The sequence below is a fragment of the Melopsittacus undulatus genome, chromosome 8, assembly GCF_012275295.1.
Source record: "Melopsittacus undulatus isolate bMelUnd1 chromosome 8, bMelUnd1.mat.Z, whole genome shotgun sequence".
Lineage (NCBI taxonomy): Eukaryota > Metazoa > Chordata > Aves > Psittaciformes > Psittaculidae > Melopsittacus > Melopsittacus undulatus.
In genome coordinates this window covers 46,421,391-46,438,678 of record NC_047534.1, presented here as the reverse complement: position 1 = coordinate 46,438,678, position 17,288 = coordinate 46,421,391, and the positions used below count along the sequence as shown (strand labels likewise).

Here is a 17,288-nt window from a genome sequence, read left to right as displayed (position 1 = left end):
TTCAGCTGCTCTACTGTTGCTGTACTATTCAAGAGTCTTGGACCCTCCATTCAGTAACAGCAGTCACTTTTTTTACCTTTGCAAGCAACTGAAAATCTTGGATTCTGATTAGTGAGGGCACAGAAGTTAAGGAGTTTAAACTAAGAGCTACAAGAACTTAGAACAAAGACCCTTTAAAAACTGTTGCTCATTTATGGTTGATGCACACCCCACATGTATCCCAGTAGTCTGTGGCTATTATTAATAGTATGCTAACTTTGTGTTAATAATGTAGTGCCAATTTAACAATTTGTTTTAATGATAAGTTATTTTTTCTTTTTCCATTAAATTGCATTGTGATTCTAACATGACAGCTAGATTTTAAATATGCTTAATTAAAATTTACGTTGTCTGGTTGTTAACTACATGAACTTCTCTTGCTTGTACCCATGCTTTGGAAAGTAATAAGTGTTCATCATTAAAGAAACACATTGTAACGTTCATTTTCTTTTTCAATTTATCATATCAATGTTGTGGTTTTAATAAAAAAAAATCCAGAGAGCTTTTAATAAACATGGATATTTTGTTACTCTACTCTTTTATACTTCATATCTCCAAAAGCCCTGTGATTACTTTATATGTTATATAATGAATACTTATAGCTCATTAGGTTTCTAAAGTGCTATTGTAAATCAATGGGATTTAACTGCATTTTTTGTTACAGCCGGTGACTTTATATTCCTGGCTCCTCTTGTGATTAGTGCTCTCTCAAGAATTCTTAGAATACTGAAACTCCTCATTTTGTACACGTGGACCACTTGGAAGCTAATTACAGAAAATACAATAAACCTGGAATATAAAGTATAGTACCTTTTAATCTGTGGTATGCAAACCAAACAGCAGGGATATACTGTTCTGTAAACTTCATTTGATCTTTCCTCTTTGAACAAAGATTTCCCGCGTGGTGACACAAGGATGGCATTGCAAGCCCAGTCTAAGTGTGTATCTCCACTGGTTAAATCTTACCGTTTAGCAGATATTTTTGTTTAACCATTAATAAGGTGAGGCAGACTGATGCTTTTGGAGTGATACTGTTGTAAAACATCCAAGGGATGTAATAGAGTTTAGTCTTTCAACAAATACTCATTAAAAGGTGAACTGCCATTATGTAGATACTCTGATTAGTGTTACTGAGCTTTGACAATTATGTATTTCAGTTCAGTGCTGTCATAGCTCAGGATTTTCATCATAAGAGAGTGTCATGCCAAATTTATAAAAAATAGTTTATATTCTGCACAAGTATGGAGACTGGAGTATTTTTAGTTCAATTTTCAGCAGTGCAAATCAGGCTGAAAACCTCATTTTCAAGATGTATTCTCCTGTGATATAAAAAGAAAATCATTTGTCCAAAACAGCAATTTCTCTTTCAAGAGAAGAGGTGCTTAGTCAGGACTAAAGAGGGAGTCTTTTCCTTTATCTAAGTTTGAATAATTTTTTTCTAAGAATTATACTTGAAAACAAGTATCTACAATAATAGCAGCTAGATTGTAGTGCAGTAGCTGTTTAGTTGCATAGAAGGATCAAAACCAACACCAGCTATGTTACAAGCATGCATATTCTGTGCTTGTGCAGTGAGTAGTATTTCTGTGTTAGATAATAATACACATACATGTAAGTGGATAAACTGAAAATGCAGTTGAAGAGGATCAAGAATATTAGGTGACTGACTTATTTTGGGCTAAATTGTTGGGGATTATACAGGGCTAGAAATATAAAATGTATATTTGACAATCAGAAAACTGCATTTAAGACTAATGCAATCTACCAAGTCTATTTCAAGAGGTGCTTTCTAAGTCCTGACAGTCATTTTAATGTACATTTTCCCCTAAGAACTGAATAGAAGTGGTCAGGTTTTGAGGTATGATATAGTTAGATGCTGAGTTCAAGTAGATTTGAAATATCTGGAGAGAGGATTCCCACCTTAAAGGATAATTAAATCTGGGAGGGTTTTCTGAGAGAAATTGCAGAATCTCCATCACTGAGGTGTTTGAAAAAATACAAAACACAAAGACAAAAGTGCTTTAATTGTGGTGCCCAAGTGACAGTTTAGAGTCCTCTCCCAGCTCTTCCAGGCTACCTCAGTTGTCATAACACCAGAATAACTCTCATAGTCTCGCTTTGTTCTTTTTACAGTCCTAAGCATGAATACCTTGCTATTTGTATTTATATTACAAATTTGAACCATGCAAATCAATACACAGCACTATTATTCTGTTTGCAGGTCCTACATATACCCTTGAAAGTATACTGTAGTGTGGAAAATCTGCGCTGTGAGACATACATGATTTTTGTGCTTGCTATGACTGGTTTTCTGCATCACTTCCAGGACAGAAAGCAGACCATAACAACTATAGCTATTCAATTAAGTGACAGAAAGCAGTATTAAAAGATGAAAGCAGTATTAAAAGGTGAAAGCAGTATTAAAAGATGAAAGCTGCAGACAGAATATACTGAGTGAGATTACTATAGACCCTACAAGATAGAAGATAGTTGCACTTTTTTTTTCCTAACAAAGAAAGTAACAGGAACAAACTATTCCCCAGTTGGGTTAACAATGGCTTGCATTTATTGTTAGGTATAAATCTTTGTTTAGTGTTCCCAGCAAGCAAAGGGTGCCACTTGATAACTTTGGTACTGGTATAACACTGACACAGGGATGCTGAAATAGAGCCTTCCTGATAAGAGCACTGTTGGCCAACTCTGAGGGTGACTGCCACCAATTCTAAGGGAAAATATAATGCTATCAGCAACAGAAAGTTTCTTTGGACTAAATAAGGTTTTGTAAATCGAAGAGAGAGTTCTGAACTATCTCCTAGAACAGCGCTTATTCATGCAGTTCCTATTAAAATCAGGAAAACTCTTTCACTTGTCATTAATTGAGCCCCTATTAAGAAACAGTTAAGCAAGAATGAAATTCAGGAAAGTTTTTTAATGTGCAAATTTTATCTAATCTATGCAATGACTATAGAATCCTGCTTCATTTTTAAGTGATTGTCTTCTACATAGTTGGTCTACATTTTCACACTTCAGCTCATTATTTAACACAGTCAGGTAGTCAGTGCTCCAAGATGCAGATTGTTTTCTCCCTTGTCAAGTGTGTAATCTGAGAAACAGTTCATGAAAGATGTGACTCTTGTAACTCTTCTCAAACACCTGGAGCATTAGTCTTACTCAAGATGGCTCTACAACTGGAATCAGTTGCAGAAGCACTGGGGGGTCTTCCCTGGGTTACAGAGAGGACAGACAGAGAAAACAATCATACTGGTAAGTACCTCAAGGACTCATCTGCACTCTCTGCTGTAACACAGGTCCTTTTCCCCTAGCTTTTCTGTTTTCCATGAGGTTATCACACCAGAGGAGCACTTTTCTTCTCCTTCCTTTACTTTTGGTTTGTAATGAGGAATGTGAAGTGAAGGTTTTTCCTTTGGAAAGTAACATTTATTGCATCAGCAGGATCACCCTTGCTGACTCCCTCTCAACCAACCTGAATACATTCAGAGGCACAATTTCTCTTGTCCCCTTCTCACACAGCAGCACGTGGCCAGGCAGCCAAGCTTAGGCTGCAAACACCCTTTTTATCTTCACTGAACTCTTATCTAAAATCTGTTTGTGCATGTGAAGATTTCTTCCCAGCAGCAGGACTGGACAGAAAAAGAAATGAGAATTGACAATACCCTTCTTATTATATCTTAGAGGGTTTTTGCTAATATTCATTGCAAAAAGCATTCAAGTGGCTGTTTGTGACTTTGCTTCAACTCACTGCTCGAATATACAACAGGCCAAAAGAAGCACAGGGCTTCAGGAGGGTTTATATCTGTGAAGGCAGAAAACGGGTGCCTGCACAGATGACTGATGGAGCTGCAGGTATGAATGCTATTAAATTAATGAAAAATAAGGCTTCTGCATATCCATGAGCACTGCTGCTCTACTCTCTCCTCTCTTCTGGCTGCCTTTTCCCATGACATGACTTCACAGAGCAGAAGTTTAATTCACAGAGCAGGATTCTGCCAATCCTAATGTCAAAAATTCCTGTAATGAAGTGTTTCCCTCAGTAGACACAAGGAATGACACATGAAGGAAGAGGACTTTGTCCATCGTGTTCGATATTTTTAATCTCACCCCTAGTTTCCTATTTGTCTCATTGGAAGGAGACACAGAAACAAAGAAAAATTAATAAAACTCTCAGGTTAGCAGAAAAAAACCCTATCATGATCTCAGAGTTGGGCTTGAAGAAAATTGTATCTTTCAGAATCCGTATGTGTCTTATAAAGCAGGAAAAGGCTCAACTGTCCTTCTTTAGCCTTATAAAATACAAAAGGCTAATCATAATGATTACACTGAATAATTAAGCATTGCTTAGTTTGACAATCCTTGATTTAAAGGATTAGTGTGATTCAACTTAGAATCCAGCATAAGAATTACTTGAGAATATCAAATTCACTACATGAAGAAGCACTTCCTAAGTAAAAGAGTCTTACTCTGATATATAACTTCCCAGCTATTTTTATTACATAAATATCTTGCCACATTCAATCCTTAGTACTAGAATTATTGTATCAGCTGTGAAAAAGGGTAACCTTTAAAACAAGTACTGGTGAACTGAACATTTTAATGTGCTTACCTCGTATATGTGAACTTGCTCATTTGTTACAGCAAAAATTAATAAAACATTGTTTTGCACAAGTTTGTCAATTAATTGTCCGACTGTGGGATACTCCTGCAAACAGACAGAAGAGAGCCACATTAACCTATTTTTCATGTGCATCCAGTTGCTAATTACCTCCCATGAAACCCACATTCAAGTAATGAATGATTAGCACTGTGTTCTCTGTGTGCTATAAACTATAATTAGGCAATACAAGTATACAAAATAAAAGATAGCGTATATAATTTCCTTGCATTGTTTTTAAAGAAACCCCTCTGAGAAAAGTACAGTGTTGGCCTCAGTACTCACACTTGGCTCAGTAGCTTCTGTAAGATACATATATATAATCCAAAGAATAACACTGCACCAGAGCAACTGGGAATTTGTCCTACACTGGACACTGTAGTGTATATATTCAGTATTTTTGAATAGAAATCTTAAGATGGTAAATTCTGCTACACATTGTCCTACAAGTTCCTGAACTCCTGAAACCACACCTTTACAGGGAACAAGATTAATGCGAATTTTCCTTCTGTAGAAGGAAATATCAGTCAGTCCCGTTCCATGTGTTTTCCAGGTTAGCGGGAATAAGATTTGTGCTTCCTTTTTTCCTAGTTGTAGTCTATCCTAGCTGCACAGAAGCACACTTTTTACTGAAATCTGTAATTACAAATGAAATACATTACATGCGATATCTGGATTCCCCAGCTTTGACATTTCAGTGGTAAAGGTATACTTTGATTAATTTTCTAATTTTCTCATGTCCATCCTTTAATTTCCAGAATGTAGGAGTTGTATAAAATTCATAATAAATTACCAGAACAGTTGACATGGAGTATTCATTATTGTGGTCCAAATGACAGTTCCCATCATTAGGAATAACAATCCCTGCCAGTTTGCTGTCCATCCCAAAATGGGAATCAGCATCGCTCACAAACACCAGCAAATGTAGAGAATCATTCCTCCACCCAATTTTTTCCTGTTATTTAAAATGCATTAGTTTAGTAGGCTATATTGCACTCACAATAGAGAAAAGCAGCAAAAGATTTGGAGAACAGCACCTCAAAATAAATGAAGAGAATAACTTTCAAGGGAATGTCAAAATCATCACAACTTTTCTTAAGAGATAATGTTCATTCCATTGTCTTTGGTTAACATTTTGTCTCCCCATTCTTGTGATTAGTAACATGGGCTGTCCACGTTAGCTGCAATTTGCTCACCACTCTAAACACAGTTAATCAGAAATATTTAAAGAAAAAAACAATCAAGAAAATGAACCCAGTAATTACACAGTTGTTTAGGTTTTTTTAATCCCTGGCGACTAAAAAGAAACACTGAAATATTGCAATACTCATGTTTTACTTGATAGAGCCAATAGCATTTTCACACAAATCTAATGAGGCTCTTGGACTGCATTAAAACAAAATCCTGAAAAATAATGATCTGCTGCTTTGAAATACAACCATATGATACCAGAAGTAGAAATACACAGAATAATTCATAAAATACCTGAGAAGTTTCAATTACCTTGCAAACAGCTGCCTGCATAATTGCATCGAAACCTCCCTCTGGAGTGTCTATATTAGCTGAGATCCGCTGTCTTTTCACAATTTCATTGAATTTTTCAGCATCATTTGTTAGTGACAAAACATGTTTGTATCCAAAGGTGGGTAAGCACTCGTATGGAACACTTCTACAAGATAAGTGAGACAGCTTATGGATAATACAGAGTTAGAGCATCGTGAGACAGGTTAGTTTTACCCTACTGATGCTGTGTTGTTGCAATAATAATCCTGCTCAGTACGAGAGGAACCACAGGTTCAGATCCCTGGTGCGTGCACTTGGCTGAGAAGCCACTGGCACAAGGCTACCATTCGCAGGCTTATGACTGATCGCCTCTAGGTCAGAATCCCGCCTGACGTAGCGATACCGCAGCACCACTGGTGCCTCGGTGGGCTTGTGATAGCGGTCACTGGAGACTGACCCAGGAAATGACAGTGTTGCTCAGAACATAGGAGAAGGAGAACTCCTATCTTCAAACCTGGGCTGATGGAGCTCATCCAGCCCTGTATGGTCTGCCATCTAACAGAAGGGCACTCTTACAAAACCTATGACCTGCAGACTTTGCTGTCACCGTCCTAGCTCACCAGGCCTGGCAGTTAAACCTCAGGTGTAAAGGGTGGGACCAGTTCTGCACAAGCTGTGCCTCACCTAAAAACTCCACTGCTCAGGCTGGAAGGACTTGGCTCTCACCTGTCAGTATGGACAGGTGAGGGTCAAATCGGCAGGTGACAAGGTGCATGGGTAGCAGCAGATCCAACCTTGCATGCGGGCGGACCAGGGCATGGGTAGCTTGAGATTACTCAGGAGATGACAGCCCTGTCAGACACTGCCTGATTGTCTAAAGCACCCTTTTCAAACCAGATTTGCAAACCCCACTCACCTTTGGTCATTGTGCTTGAAGTAAGAGTGGTTAAAGCCCTTCTCAAAATCTTAGCTCACGAAGCCAAGCCATCAGTAGAGAGTGAAAAATCACTTCAATAGCTACTTTGTGGGCCTGTCTGGATTAAGTTTTGGTCATGTATCTTCTGTGTCTGAGACAGTGGGGTGGGCAATACAAAGCGGTCTGCATAAAACCTGGGAAATGTCTTTGAGATTAGAGTAATTCAGCCATTTAAACACATGCAGTCTTTGCCATGCTCCCTGCTGTGCTTTGTTTTAGTACTCAAAAGCACATTAGGATCTTCAGTCCCTTAATGACATTCAGAGAGCATCACCAAGCTGCTGCAGTCCTACTTCAGGCTGTAGAGCACAGCTTCTCCTCCATGTAAATTAAAATAGGGTTAGGGCAGCCGCAGTTTAGGGGATACTACTAGAACTTAAGGGGGAAAAAAAAGCAGGAAAACAACATTGATGGGTAAATGAAACTGCTATTCTGTGTTGGGTTTGAGCTTGCACCTGCTTAGTATAGCAGTGTTACAAAATTCTTATATATATGTATATATTCTAGCAAATTAAATAAAAATACATGTTCTGTGTACCTGTGTGTTAACCCATTAAGGTCATTTATGACTAACAGCAAAAGCTAAAAAGCAGAATCATTCCCAGATTCCTCTCTCCAAATAACATAAGACTCAACAGAATACTGAGGAGAGTGTGAAACTAATAAAACCCAAATCTTGCTTCCAAAACTGACTCATTTACAGCTGGAAGAGGTTCCAGTGAGGCTGCTGAATTGAATTTTATCCTAAAGATTAATATTATGACTTAATGCTGTGATGCAAACAGATGTGAGTATTTTTGCTGCCTACCTGCAAGGATTGCTTATTTCTGCAGCTGTAGTTTTGATAAATGGTGAAACTGGTTTTTCAACAAAAGATCCAAAGCCCAGTCTGAAGTTGCTTGTCAGTTTTGACATTTCTTTAGAAAGAGTTGAGCCCAATTCTTTGATTGTATTCAGATCATCATCCATGGAGGCTGAAAGATCCATGAGGTAATATAGATCAATCGGATAATCTTCAGTTTGCTGAACCTTGATCTGTATTGTTTCTTCATGTCCTGTTAAGGTCATGAGAAAGTGGGATACTTGTTAGCTCTTCTACACAGAAGTTATGAGCAATGCCAACTTTTTCATAAATATATGTATGGTGAAAATCATCTAATATTTTAAATGACTAGCAGAATTAAGAAAATCATCTTAAAAACTCTCTGACAACAAAAATTTCAAACAGGGATCTAAAAAGTGAAAAGCAGTTCTAGTGGGTTTTTTCCTAAACTGTTCTTCAGTAAAGCCACACAGCTTTACAACCAATTGCTGTTTGAAAGAAATAGGAGAACAACACTCCAGCAGTATGCAGCTTCAGAAAACTACTTACGTAGCTATTTAAAACTAAAGGTAGCACTTAATGGGACATACCATATACTTTAGATATTCGAAGAAAACCAAAGTGTACACACAGATTTTACTCTCAGTTCCAACACTATGATATGACCTAACTGAGTGTCTCCTACATTTCTTTATAACAAATTTTCTCCAGAAAAATTCACATCTTAAGGACCACAGAGTAGGTCTGGAGTGTCGCCATAACTGTCACTGGTATCTTGTAAATCCTCAAAGCAAGATTCTATGCTGCCTCTGAGATATGCTGTTTGTCAGACCTGCAAGGTAGAGGCACAGGGTTGGGGAGGTATATGGGGGTTTCCATTCTCTCCCTGCAACCTCAATAGAGTTCCCAGCTCTTCTGAATGTTCCCAGCACTTCTTAAAGTGTTTTGAACTCACTCAGTCAAACCTAGTTTTCATCTGATGAGTCAACAGATAATTTTGGACTCGACACAGGGTTTTTATCTTTATTTGATAAAGATTTTTTTTTGTAAGACCAATCAGTCTGATAGGCTTGAGTATAAAAACATTTAAATCCCACATCTATGAACTGAATGACTTACCTGGTCGCAGCCTGAGAGTTAGTTTTTGAGGAGATATCTGTGTAACATCAGAATTTGTCTTCTGGGATGCTCCAGTTAGGGGCTTGTTTCTGTGAATTTCTACTTCTGAAAAAGGAAATTCAATCAAATTCAACTGGCATCCTTTTGACAAAAGGTTTTCTGGGGTATCACACCTCCCGTGAGTTCCAACTGAGTCTGTGTAATTCTAAAGCAAACAGGAGAAGGAAGGGATGAGTTAAACATATTTACTGACCAGCCACAAGCATCTGGCTGATGAAAGGTCAATCCAATGCAGGGAACAGAAACAAAGGTGCAAGTTAGTGTAAACTAGTGCAGAAAGAAATATAGGTGGCACAGAAATCTAAATTTGCCCTTCATGGGTCGTGTCACACAGGTGTATAATTAATGTAACTTACACCAACCAGTTTGGTATCCTGGGAGAAACTGCTCTATTGTTGGGGAATGGGAATTGTGCCACTCACTACATTTGGCTTTTTACAGTACTGGGAATGATAACACAAAGCCCCTACAAGTCCATATTTTTTCTGTGACAGGATCATGCCACAAATTCATCAGTCTTTCCTGAACAAGTTTGAGCTGCTGATGGAAGAGCATCATTTAATAACAGAAGAGGTCTTGCAGCTAAGAGAGTCCTACAAATTTTTTTGCAAACAGTGTGGTACCCAGTGTTAACTGGTTTTATTCTGACTTACTCATTCTCCTCAACACTCATTTAATGTGTTCACTGAAGCAGGTAGCAAGTACTTGTTACTCTGCCTGGTGCCCAACAAGCTCCAGAGCCTCCTTTCCTCACTCCTCAGCATCAGCAAGGCTGCTGGCATGTCCACATGTATCTGGTTATGTTTGGCCCACTGTCCTACTTGACCTTTTCTCATCTGGAGGAAATCACAAGCCCTATCGATATTGGTTAGATAGCTTGCAGTTTATTTTTGTTACTCATTTCAAAGCACTTGATATGCATTCCTTTCCACAACACTGCTGCAGGGTAGGTGCTATCCCACGTAGAGAAGTTAATGGTTACAAAGAGGCTTCTGTGCCTTATTACCATTTGCTAGAGCTATGTCTAGAGTTTAGATCTTCAAAATCAGCTGCCTTCTGAACTGGACACTGCTCTGGCCTGCAAGGCCTTTTCATCAAAATCTCAGCAATGCCCAGCAGAAATGGCACCAAAACATTCAATTGCTGGATAACGGTCATGAGCCCATACATGGGGCTGCTCTTTTCTCCTGGATTTGGGTGAGAATCCAGGCTTCAGCCATTAAGCCACAGATATTCCTGAATTCAGTCCACTGAAAATCTTCCCATCCAAAGCAAAACAAATTTACTTAGAACCTATTAAAACCAGAACTGGGACCCTTCTGTCCACCAAAATGCCACCCTTCAGCCTGAAAATTATCAGGGATCTTATATACCTTATGGGAAGTGATGTTGAGACACCTGATTTGAAAAGTGGTTCAATGTCACCAACTACTTCTTGAATACAATGTGCATAGAAGTCATGTACCATTATAAAACTTTCACAGGGAGATCCCTATAATTTCCTTCAGTTACATGATTTCTGACTTTTCAAAACATGTGAAAAGGCAAACTCATGTTTCAAATACAATTACAAGGTGCATTTTTATCCTACAGAAAACAGTGGTTTCTTTGGAGGCACCTCTGTTTACTCTGACACTAAAGTTCCTACGTCTTTGGCACTCTTGATGTGTTGCTGTCTAGGAAACAAGTGAATGAGCCTACAAACAAATTAAAAAATCATGTTTACTACTCTGAAGTTTTCAATGGTTCCACCTGTTTGTTTGTTTTTTCTTTTTTTTAAATCATGAAATTGTGTTTCATTTTTGTTTTCTGAAGATCCCTGGCAGGAATCAAAGCTCTGTGATCAAACTTCATTTCAGTTTTGGTTGTTAAACACAAACATAAAACCTACTGCAAACACACTACTGTGGCTGGGTTTTTCCCCATGGGAACATATTTTTGCAAACTGCTATATTATTTTTAGAAAACTTTTTTTTTTATAAAAAAAGTGCTGTTTGGTGTTTGCCAGCTACTTCATGAAGCAGTTCTGTTAGTCTCATCCTAGCTATCATTTTGCTATTCTAAAAAGCAAGAAATATTTTTAACAGCAAAGGTGTAAATCAGAAACTACAATGAAAAAGACTATCATTTCTTTCAAGTTTTTAATTGTGATAGCTGATATCTTGCTAACACTAATGAATTAAGTCCTAGAATATTTACTGTGAAGTAGGGAGATATTATTTAGCATCATTTACAGGTGAAAGTTTTAAAAACAGAGATGTTAAATGGCTTGTATGGGGTTACAATGAAAGTCTGCAGCAGATATATGGGGAAAGATAAAGGGTTTTTTTTTAAGCCTTATGTTTTAACCTAAGCAGTTACACCTATATCATGCTAGTTATTAAACTGACAGTATCATCATACTTAAAATCAACCACACATTAGTCGTTTGTATAATGCTAACTGACTGAAGCACCCTCTGTTTACACTGTCTGGCTTTCATGTAATGTATAGGATGCAGTCTGGTCTCTGACTTGATGTCTGGCTCTTCAGCAGCAGCACCATGAGCACCAGCCCTGAGGCTGGTGAACTGAGCCCCTCTGCTAGCACTTTGATTTCTGCCTTAGATGAGGAAAGTTGTCTTCAAAAAACAAAACAAAACAAAAACAGAGCACCAAAACTGTGAATAATAGACGGTAAAGGGTAGATCAAATTCCACTTTTGATTCCCAGGACGGCTTCACTAAGCACTGCATGCATTACAAAACCACAGACTGACCCAATTAAATCAATACTTCATCATTCAGAGCTAGTACAACCACTTCACGTCTTACTTTGAAATCTTTTTGTATCATTTACTCTACCTCTTGAGAACACCAAGCACAGTGTGGTCCGGAAAGCAAACAATCTTCACAAGTCACTGCACTTTCCTGAGAGCAGGTCCCTAAATATAAATCCAAGAAGATAAAGAAAAATATTAATAATGTGTTTAATCATTCAATACATGAAGAATGTTGGCTTTTAGAGAATGTGAGAGGTGAAAAATGAATGCTTTTAGCCATATTTTGGATTACTGATAAAATTCCTACATAAAAGTATCTCTATTAGTAGAAGATTTATCATCTAATTAAAATTATAATCACATAATTGCTGGCAATCAGCATACTTACTTTTGCATGTTTTATGGATGCCATTCACTGAGAAAATGTTACTTGTTTTCTCCAGTGCACCTAATAGCATTACATGTGTTCCTGCTATGGTGTAGGTAAGACATTTCCAGCACAATCAAGGATACTAAAAGAGCAGATTTATGTTTACTCTATATGATTAAAATTGCTTCACTCAGGTCTGTAGATACTTAATATGAATTTAATTTATCATACAAGTACCAATGAAACATCCAGTCACATATATAGTATCAGGTTTCTCAGCAAACCTAGCCATGATTAATATAAGCAAAATTTCTCAAATGCCCATCTCTTCCATACATGTCGTGCTACATAATGACCACATAAATCTTAGGTGAATTTGCAGGGCAGCCCTACAGCAGTCTGTCAAACAAACAAACAAAAAAGTAATTAAACAAAAAACAATGATTAAATATTGAAGACAGAAAGTGATTTTGTGTCAAATTCAAGCAAGAAACAATGCAAAAATGGTTTTGAAATGGATTTATCTGTCCCTGAGCCTTACCTTGCACGTAGTTATTTCTGTGCAGAAATAGGAAACAGAGGCAAAGCAATTCAATCCCCATTCGTTTTCAGTGCTGGCTGCGTGACAAGAAAGTATTAGAGTGTTAATTATCATCCGCGGAAAGGTAGAATGTCGTAAAAATCACTCGGTCCTGGAGGATATGTTTTCAGGTGTCACCTACACCAGATTGCAAGGAAACTTCAGCCCTACCAGCACAGAGTATGACTAAAAGTGAAAACAAGGGTTACCTGGGCAGGTAAAGAGGCAAGCTGTGCATAAAGTAACGTGAACATGGTTATCACTTCCTTGTTTCCCTGGATTCCTTATAAGGTATAAGGGGAAATTCATTCAGGTGCAGATTTCTGTCAGTCCCAGTCACTCTGGGTCCTAGAGCCACCCGGCCAAGGCTGAGGGGCTTTGTGTGCATAGCAGCTCTTTAAAGGCTCCTCTAAAATAACGCCTTTTATTTTTCCCTGAGGGAGTGTGCTAGCTAGATGGAGCTTTACAACTGCTGAGTGCGTATACCTGGATAGATGTAAAAATCCCATTTTTTCAGATTTCCTGTGGTGGAGCGAAACTTCTAAAGGCACCTGTGAAAAAAAACAAAAACAAATGCAAAACCAGTCACCCATTATAATTGAGGACCTGGCTTCAGTGGTTCAAGATGGAGAGTACGTTTATTTTATTAACGCTGCAAACTGAAAACGGAATGCTGTAGTTGTGGATTTTTGTTAATGTGTAGAAAGAGGAATAATTGTATTCTCAGTTATGCAACTGACTTGGAGAAAACTTCATGCCACCTTTAACTTTTTGTAATAAGTAACTAAATATTCTACAGTTTAGATACAATGATATACAAGTTTTGATATCTCTCTTTCCCCCACAACCCCCAGAAAAAAAAGTAAAACATACATTTCTTACAACCTTATTAAAAGGAAATAAAATTTCCTATTTGTAGATTTCATCTCTCCCCATCTTTTACGCTCTGCTATTGTCTGTTTTGAAAATCATTTGTTCAGGATAACCCCTCTCTTATCATAAGAGACTCTATACAGTGCAGCATAAAATTATAATTTCATTGTGGGTGCTACTAGCCTGAAAATATGTATCCTTTTTTCTGCAGTCAGAAATCCTACCAAAGTTAGCTCACAAGGACTAGGTTGCTCTCACCAAGGGAACTGGCAGGCTCAGACCTCTGTTTTCAGACCAGTGGTAGCTGCAATCTTGGGGCAGGATATGTAGGCAGGGATAGGTCTATACTAAACTCAACATGCCTGAAAACATTCCTGGGCATTGAGGCCAACTGGCACAGACAGAAAGACCTGAGTTTATGCTTGCAAATTGCCTATTGGGACCATTCTAGCAACCAAATTGTGCTCAGAAATTGTTTGCAGAGTGTTCATTGAAAGAGGTCAAATTCATGCCAGGGAGCATTTTAACAGTTTAATAGCAAAGGCAATCTCGGCAATCTCATTCTAGTGCCTGGAAATATTCCCAGGCACATCCAATTTTACTAGTATTTACACAGTCTATGGGTAGTTTCAAAGCAGTTCAATATGGATTACGTCAAGCCTACCTTTGCTCTGCCCTTGTGTTCCCACCCCTTTTCTCCTACCAGTACTCATGCCCAAACAAACTGTGAGATGACTCAGACTGATCCAACTGAAATCCAGTCACCTTCCGTGGGGAAGGCGGGAGGCTGCTTTTCATCTAGGTGGGTTCCTTGAACTGTGTGGCTGCACAGTCCAGAGTGAGTGGCAAGGTCAAGGGAGGGATTAGGGAAGAGGCAGAGAGGCAGAGGTGGCAGCAAAGGTGGGAATATGTTAGGCTGAATTTAGCCCAGTTTAGGCTGTTGTGGGACAATATCTCAACACTTCTGTTTACAATAGCATTCCTAAGCCTCCTTCAATTGCTTTTTATACCTTGGAGTGTCCTTTGTAAGGCACTTTTTCAGCTACAGCAATTTTCTGTGCCATGAAAACAGATGGATTAGATTATGCTCCCTCAGCTGGTGAAGATGCAACTCTGTGAGGACCCTGTAACTATGGAAGGTCAAAAGGAAGTGGAGTCAACTGAACGTGTTTGCTCATACTAGGAAAAAATATTCCTGTTAAGTACAATTCAAAGAATCTTATTTTACTGTTTTAAATTTACATTTGTGTACATGTTCTTTAATATTGTTGCTATCTCTACAACCTTGCAGAGCTCCGAAACCCACAGCTTTCCATCTCAACATAGAAGGTCACTATTGTAGGTCTTACTAGGCCTTGGTAATGTAGCAACACTTCAATCCATGTGCACAAATGACTTGGTGGCAGTCCTTCAGCCACCAAAAGGTGCCAGACACCAGGAGTGTCCCAGATTAAAGACCAGCCAGCTCAACAGCTGGCAATTAGCAAATGCTTATCCTTAGGTTCAAGATGATATCAAACTTTGTAGTGTAGGGAGAATAAATAATACAGCCTACATAAATCTTACAAATTCTGTTTGATACTATCAGTTTCCCCATTTGCTTGTGTGGTAAAATTTTATATGTGTCTTGGCAAGGACAGCATGACTGGAGGCTAAGTGCCTACCTCTGAACAGGATGGCGGCCAGACTATCTGGATAAGTCTTGCCTGAATAAAAGAAGGGAGTTTCTCCAAATTATTAAGAACATACCTCCCCAGATTGCCTGGAGAGAGCAGAAAAGGAGAAGAAAGTAGTAGAAAAAAAATGACAGAAACACAGGGAGAAATAGAGAAAAATCAAGGTCAGATTTAATTTTTAAAAACTCACACAGTGGGAAGCTTACAAGACTGGGCAGAGGGCAAAAAATCCCCTCAGTGACAGGGAAACAAGAGGTTAAGAGAGGTCCAGAAAGGGAGACAGCATGTACCGAGAGTAGATCTTGGGCAAGGCAAGGAAACCTAGGCAGGAAGCTGACTGATGATTCTTGTTTTGAAACGTCACCAAATAAATACCTTGTGTTATACCTAAAGGTAACTTGACCAGGAAATTCTCTCATTTAATGCTTTACTGTCTTTAACTACCACAAATGCTGGAAGAGTAGAATTGCAATTTGGAGTGCTGATGTGGGGAGGATGTATGAAAGTCCTTGTGGTCCTGGCATTGCTTGGTCTGACAGCAAGGTCCCCCTTCTTTATAAGGTTTGGAAGACAGAGTCCAATCAATCATTAACAAATTCTCTGGCAGGTAACAAACATGGAACATTGAGGTACAGAAAGAAAGCAAGCTAATGTTGGGGACAGGGAAGAAGAAATCAACTAAAAAATATTAGACTCAAGTTGCATTTCATTAATAATAGTGGGTATTTTTTCTCTAGAACAGTGGTGTATCCTTTCTCTCACACTGAGCTGAATGCACAAGTCAGCCTTGTGACAGGTCTGCAAAGGTTCCAGAATGGGAGGTGTTTGCCTATAGAAGCACTCCTCACCACTGGCCCATTCAAATCTAAAAATTACTTCATTTTAGAAAAAATATCAGCATCTCCTGCGATTAGCTTATAAACTGAAGCAGCATAATGATACACATAGAGGGAGACCCTCCCAGGAGAAAACATTAATTAGCTCCTTTTATGCTAGACAAAACCTGGAAGAGGAGGTCTGTTAGCTCCAGTGAAAGCTTATTGGTCAACGTAAGAGATCAGTATGTCCCAAGCTCACCAGAGCAAGGGAAAACTCTTAATTTGAAGCTGGATAGCTATCCATATAGAGGAGAAATTCTTGGGAGTGATCTCTCAGCCTCACACACAACCAGCTCTTAATTCCCAGTGCTCTTCTCGCACAAACTCCACCCTAAAACCCTGGAAAAATACAGAACAATTTAAAGTCTGAAGGTCCCATGGGCTGAGGCAGTTCTCAGAGTATTGATAAAGGTGGGGAAAGTGTCTCCTACACTTCATTTCTTACTTCCTGCCCTTCATCAGAGAGTTCTGTGGGAGTGGAAGCAGTGAGGTGGTGTCTCCTTTCTCTCCATCGTATAAGGCAACGTTCACCTCCTCAATGAATCCACAAGAGGCAAAAGGTCAGCGGCAGATTGCTTTGAATTTGAAACATCTGATGCATTTATTCTCTCCCTGGTTGGCTTCCAAATCAAATCCATCTAGAAAGGTCCTGAGGATCTCTAATGGGGAAATCAGAGCAGACTTTCTAAGTTTTGGTCAAACTTTTTAACCTGAAAGATAACAGAAGAATATGCAAAAGTCTACACAATGAGTGTTTAAAATACTTTTCTCCCAAAGAATATGCTCTGTAGCTGCACAGGCAAGAGCTTCCAGACTTGGGCCAGCAGAAATGGAAGGCATTTTCTTCAGAAAAAGTCTACCCTCAAATATATCCCTCAGCAGCCTGACAGACCCAGTTCCAAGGAACGCCAATGGCAGATGTTTCAGAGGATGCTTGTCAATTAACTAAGCAGAGAAGCCTG

At 38.7% G+C, this 17,288-nt stretch overlaps 1 protein-coding gene across 3 annotated transcripts in view; it reads right to left on the bottom strand.

Annotated features, from left to right (window-relative positions):
* Window positions 1-12,921, bottom strand: part of ITGB6 (integrin subunit beta 6) — a 31,840-nt gene extending 18,919 nt beyond the window's left edge. For 2 of the 3 annotated variants that reach the window (XM_031052300.2, XM_031052302.2), the window contains exons 1-7: window positions 12,861-12,921; window positions 12,032-12,111; window positions 9,130-9,334; window positions 7,996-8,242; window positions 6,212-6,377; window positions 5,502-5,663; window positions 4,661-4,756 (exon numbers count right to left, since the gene is read on the bottom strand). In XM_031052300.2, the coding sequence (XP_030908160.2) occupies window positions 4,661-4,756; window positions 5,502-5,663; window positions 6,212-6,377; window positions 7,996-8,242; window positions 9,130-9,334; window positions 12,032-12,111; window positions 12,861-12,921 (1,017 nt within the window). The remainder of the gene's footprint in view (window positions 1-4,660; window positions 4,757-5,501; window positions 5,664-6,211; window positions 6,378-7,995; window positions 8,243-9,129; window positions 9,335-12,031; window positions 12,112-12,860) is intronic. The other variant, XM_031052301.2, reaches the window with a different exon arrangement.
* Window positions 12,922-17,288: the final 4,367 nt, after the last annotated feature.